At 39.5% G+C, this 6,000-nt stretch overlaps 1 protein-coding gene across 1 annotated transcript in view; it reads right to left on the bottom strand.

Annotated features, from left to right (window-relative positions):
- Positions 1-441: 441 nt before the first annotated feature.
- insra (insulin receptor a) overlaps positions 442-6,000 on the bottom strand; it is a 54,257-nt gene continuing 48,698 nt past the window's right edge. The window contains exons 18-21 of the mRNA XM_026150677.1: positions 3,594-3,753; positions 3,086-3,215; positions 2,679-2,813; positions 442-2,000 (exon numbers count right to left, since the gene is read on the bottom strand). Of these exons, the coding sequence (XP_026006462.1) occupies positions 1,643-2,000; positions 2,679-2,813; positions 3,086-3,215; positions 3,594-3,753 (783 nt within the window). The 3' untranslated portion in view covers positions 442-1,642. The remainder of the gene's footprint in view (positions 2,001-2,678; positions 2,814-3,085; positions 3,216-3,593; positions 3,754-6,000) is intronic.

Genomic DNA, 6,000 nt, shown 5'->3' with positions numbered 1-6,000 from the left:
GATTTGTTTCTTCACTCCTGGTAAAAGAGCCGGATTCAGCCAATCAAATCCCGTTAGAAATATATCAGTAGAGCGTGAGGTAGCCGGCTGTGGAGTTCAGCATCAAAGTGAAGGAGAGTTTAATCATCACCATGTTGTTTAGTAACAGACAGATAGCCAACTCCTAACCAAAGCTTGGCTAGGTTGCTTTGTAAGTGACAGGTGTTTGTTGCTATGGCAAAGACACCCAGAAACATCACAGCATCAAGTGTTGAAGTAACGCAGAGCCGCCACTTTGTATGTAAACTAACTTCTGTGTATGTATATGATATTTTTTAGGTAAACAAAATGCTTCAGATGTGTTGTACTCACTGGGGAAAAACACAAACATCAAATTTACACATAACCATTTTGTGAACACAAACATGCTGGAAAAATAAGACAAGCAGTGGCAGAGCCTACTCACAAATGCATCTCGCTGCATTATTTACAGCACTATTTTATTTGATCTTGATATGACGGGCAAACATCTTAAGCCGAAGACGCCACACACTCCTTCCCCCGGGCATCACATAGATCACATAGTAAAAAGACCAAGTGCTGTTGGTTGATCATGAGTCCAAAAAAGCTAATTAGTATGATTTTCTGGATTAGAAAAAATAAAGGTAATAGACTAACATGTAAAAACATTTTCTATGACCGGAAATACCTCAAAATTGACATCAACTATGTACAAAAACATCAATATAACATTTATATATATATATATATTTTTTTTTATCTTCTATACCCACTAAAATATACCAACGAAGCAGCTATTGGTCAATCTGAGGAACTCGTTCGGCAACGTGTTTTTGAAAACAGTTTAAATATCCTTCAGCTATAAGTGTGAAAACTCCAAAACAAAAATAAGTAGGGAAAAAGGAGAAAACAAAAAAGAAAGACCATTATATAAATTAAAAAACAGAACCCGACAAACGTCCTGTGTGTATCCCGTGTGCCTTTTTTGGAATACTGCAGAGTGTGAGGAGGTAGGCTGCTTCAGCCAGCTTCTCCAGTGAATAAGAGTTTGTTCGAGGATGGGCCGCTTCTGACCATCCAGCAGGGAGCTCCCGAAGCTTTCCTTTTCAGTTCGTCTTCGTGTGCGTGCAAAGATTCAGACGCAGCTCCATGATGTGTGATGTAGGCCACAGACAAAATAGAAGGGCACTTTTTTTTCTCTTTTCCCCAAAAACTCAGGATGAACTCTTGTGATGAAATAAGGGAGAGGAGACGGAGTCTAGAATTAGGGGTGGGGGGTCAGTGGGGTTAGCAGCCTTCTTGTTTGTCAAGAGTTTGTTTCACAGTTGAATCGAATATCCACCCAGACTAGCACAAACTTGGCAATATATATATATTTATATACAGTATATAACCTACAATCATGAACAAGAGAGACACAGGAGATTCATCCTTAAATACAAAAAGTGTCTTCTGGCGTCCGAGCTTGGACTTGCTGTAGTGTGTGTTTGTGGCATCTGAAGAGAAAAATAAGGTCCTGAGATATGCACTGAGGGGCTGCTGAGGAGAGTGTTTGAGTGTGAGCTATATAAAACAACAAAAACAACAAAAATATATTTAAATCTATAGCATCAATGAGTTTGTGTGGGATGTGTACAGTATGTTAGGAGGGGCTGGACCGTGGTAGGGCCAGTATTCGTCCGTTGGTCTTTCCCCCGTTCATGTGTGTGAACGGGATGTGATGCTCCTCGTAACTGCCCCTCAGGCCCATGGAGGAGGCCTCGTCCCTGTCCAAACACTGCTCCCTCTGCGAGTACGACGAGGGGTCCAGTGGTATGCTCTCCATGTTTTCCATGTCCAGGTCGAAATCCTCGCTCTCTGGCGGCTTGTTCTCCTCGCTGTAGAAGAAGGAGACCTCCTGGAAGGTTGGATGCAGGTCCTCCCGCAGCATCTCGATGATCTCCTGGAAGGTGGGACGCATCTTGGGGTTGTACTGCCAGCACATCTGCATCAGGTTGTGTCTGCAGGATGAGACGGGGAGATTAGGAGCTGAACTGTCTACATCTTTATTTTTATAATGTACTTATGGTTGTTCTGTTAAGAATATTTCAGTCAAATCAACTTCACCTGATCAGGCTTCATAGATACGATATTATCCTTTTAATAAACAACATTAAAAACAAAACCAACTCCCTGATTTATATTATTCCCTTCCCCTCACCTCTGTTGTCCATGTGCACTGATTATTTTGAGTCACTGTCCTGCTGCAGCAAATGCTCAGACATCAACAGCTAAAAATATGGCCACCCTGAGAGCACACTTTAAGCAACACCTGCTAAAAACTGCTCTGCCCAGCTGTTTTAGGAAACTAAAAAGTAAACTGTACATCTGTTAGCAGCTTCTTTTTTTTTTCTTTAAAAAAATATTTACATATTTGCTCTCACAGCTGAGTTCAGATTTAGCACCCTGCACATTCCATTTTATAATGTATTTTAGCACATCGTTAATAGTTATTTATGAACATCATGAAATCCTATGCTTCACTTCCAATCTCAGTGATCTAAATTGAATAAAGTTCAACTTTTGACTGTGGACTTGTGAAATAACTGCTTAAAAGTGTTTTGACACAGTTTGTAGTTTAAGCAGGAGAAGTTGTTTTTCTCAGTGCGTAGCCACCAAATCCCCGTGATCATACTCACAGTCTGTCAGCGCAGTTGTCCGGCCGGTCCAGGAAGCCTCCTTCCATGACAAACTTGAGGACCTGTTCGTTGGACATGCCCTGGTACGGCTGCTCAGCCAGCGTGCTTACCTCCCACAGCACCACCCCAAATGACCTGGTAAACAAGCGAAGAAGAGGGAACGACATGAGGAGAATGAAAACGCAGCAATTAGACCCTAGAATAAATCTGCCTGCAAACATGATTGATGCTGTTAACAGATAGACAGAGTGCAGACAGGTGCAGGTGATACTGATAAACAATGCTGTCTGCTCCCATGTCGCCTAAATATCTGTCATATATTTAAAACTTCCACATGGATGGTTTCAAAAGTGAGAAGTAAAGGATGAAGGAGGAGAAGGAGTCTAAAATTCACACGTGTCACTAACCAGCAGTCTGAATGTGCAGTGAAGACGCCGTCCTTCAAAGACTCAGGTGCCATCCACCTGACGGGCAGCAGACCCTTCCCTCCTTTCCTGTAGTAGTCGGTCTCATAGATGTCTCTGGTCATACCAAAGTCTGGAAGGAAAACATAAATCAGACTCCAAATTACAGCCAAACCTGCACCAATTATCAGAAAGATCTGGTGGTTGTTATTTTACATTCACTATCTGCTGTGATATCAGCTTGTGTAACCTTGTGAAGTTCCCTTTTGTATTCAGGATATATCTAATTTATCTTAATTATAAGGGTGCCATTACCATTGCTTCTGCTCACACCTGTTCAGTCAATACATGGCACCTAAAGCTGTGGATTTGAATACTGTCTTAGTAATGTCTGATGACTGAATATAAACACCCATCAGTGTGACAGTGCATTGTTGGCTTTTCATGCTTCCACTATGAGGCACCAAAATCTAAGCAGTTTTTTGTGCCCATTTACTTTATGAATTCTTACCTCCTATTTTGACTGTAAGATCGTGAGCTACCATGCAGTTTCTGGCTGCCAAGTCTCTGTGAACAAACTTCTTGGCGTTGAGGTAAGCCATGCCATCCGCAATCTCAGCAGCCATCTGGATCATCTCCTTCAGAGTGGGTGGTGGACGGCCAGGGTTATTCTGAGGAACATGAGACAGACTTTGAAATTCTGATCTACCAACAAAAGGTTTGGCACAGTTAGGGCTGCTCAATTAATTGAATTTTAATCACGATTACGATCTGGGCTTTCAACGATCATTAAAGTGACTGAGTAGATTATTAGCCCCTCCCTTGTGCTTTACTCTCACGCTGCTCCATGTGGCAAATCGAGCGCACCTGTCTGCATTTCGAACACGTGTCACAACAATTAAGAGCAGCGGTCTCCAACCTTTTTTGCGCCACGGTCCGGTTTATGCCCGACAATATTTTCATGGACCCGCCTTTAAGGTGTCGCGGATAAATACAACAAAGTAAAACTAGTACCGGTACTGAAAAAAAGAAAATTTATTCATAACACACGTGAAAAGACCAAGGAAAACCGAGTAAACGATAAAAACGATAACAAAATAACTGCAAAGTTCACTAAACATAGATGTTTACATTTTTCATTTATTTTTTATATTGCAGACATTTGCACTGTTATCAGTATTTGCACACTATTTTATATTATTTTTTAACAATCTTTAAAGTCATTATTCAATACATTGTTATTGTTAAATAAATATCGTAAAATAATCGAGATCTCAATTTCAGTGAAAATAATCATGATTATCATTTTTGCCATAATCGAGCAGCCCTAGGCACAGTCATTATATTATTACACTTTAGGTAAATTATTGACAAGATAACACATCGTACACGGTTACACAACATAACACCCCGACACAGGCTCGACTTTCAGTTTGAACACTCAGAACTTATCAGAAAAATAATGAGGTTTGTGCAGATGTCAACAAACATAGCATGTCAGTTCAGAAACACTTTTGCAGTTTTCTTAGTTTTGAATTCAATTTAGTTTAATCAATTTAGTTCCAGTTTAATTTCCAGAGTGAGTTTTACTCATTGCAAATTACATTTTTAATCTTAAAGATGTTCAATTTCAGTTTAAGTAGTAGTTTTTCATGATATCAGACTGAAGATCAACCAAGCAAAATATTGTACAAACACTTGACTCATTATCTAGCCATACAGCAGATTTCAGATTTCCACTGTTTGTTGTGTTAACTACACTGTTTCTCAAAACTATGCCTGAAAAATGTAGCCAACTGAACAGTTTCTGATTAAAAAAAACCCCCAAACACACTTTTATGTCCCAAATCCTCATCCAGCACACGTCTCAGCTAAAAAGGCAAAAGTGCGCACACTGAACACACATACATTTTTTGTTACCATACTGTATTGTTAACTCTGTGATTGATCAATGATGTTCTTTTCACAAGTTAAAAAAAATGCAAAAACTAAAGTACAATAGTTCAGAGAACGGACACAGTTTAACATCTTCAAGTTAAAAACTGAAAGAAAATAAACAAAGATGGATCAATGAGATGTGTTTTAATCTTATGAAAATTAGAAAAATAAAAAGTAAATTTCTGGACTTGTTCTCTTTCTGAGGTCTGGTCAGGTCACCGTAGTAAAACAAGAAAATCAATATTAAGTCATTTTAGTTTTTAGATTAGTGAATTATTATAACCTTGCTCCCAACACACCAGCCACCCGTTTCAAGGCAGCTGCCATGTTTTCAGTTGGCTTTACTGCTAAAACCTTCTGTCAGCATCCTGCAGCTCAGCCCTGCTTCTGCTCTAACAAAAACGGCATCTGCATGTTTACTTAAAAAGGCGCCGCATCGCTTTGTACACAGAAGCCCCCTCAACATGTATTAAAAGAAAATGCAGATTTTGATATTGAAGGCTTCAGTGTTAATGCCACATAAACTGATCCATATTTGTGCACACAGTCTCTGATGTAACACACTATTATTCTGTAGATGTGATTTAGTCCAAAACAATCTGACTGGAAACAAAATAGCAGATGTTTCACCAGGAAAAATACCCTATGACTCCAACTTTGTTAACAGCTGCTTACTTTAAACACTGATGGATTTAAAGTGTTGTTTATCTGCACTTTTGCAGTAAACTGAATGTATCTTTAAAGCACCTCTCTAGATAAGACCTCACTAAGAACCAAAGTAGAGCCTAATGTGTCAGTAAGAGCAGCAATAGCTCCTCGACTGAGCAGAATTAGCCCAGTTAAAACATGACGCTTTAAAAGCTTTTATGCTGCTCAGTGTAAAAATAATTTCCGCATCCAGTTATAAAAGATTGTTTTGCATAAAGTCAAGAAAATGCAACCTAAGCCTAGTTTGCCTATTATACTCACAAAATGCAGAA

Source organism: Astatotilapia calliptera, chromosome 18 (genome assembly GCF_900246225.1).
Source record: "Astatotilapia calliptera chromosome 18, fAstCal1.2, whole genome shotgun sequence".
Classification (NCBI taxonomy): Eukaryota; Metazoa; Chordata; class Actinopteri; order Cichliformes; family Cichlidae; genus Astatotilapia; species Astatotilapia calliptera.
The sequence above is the reverse complement of the archived record's forward strand: the minus strand, read 5'-3'. Positions and strand labels throughout refer to the sequence as shown.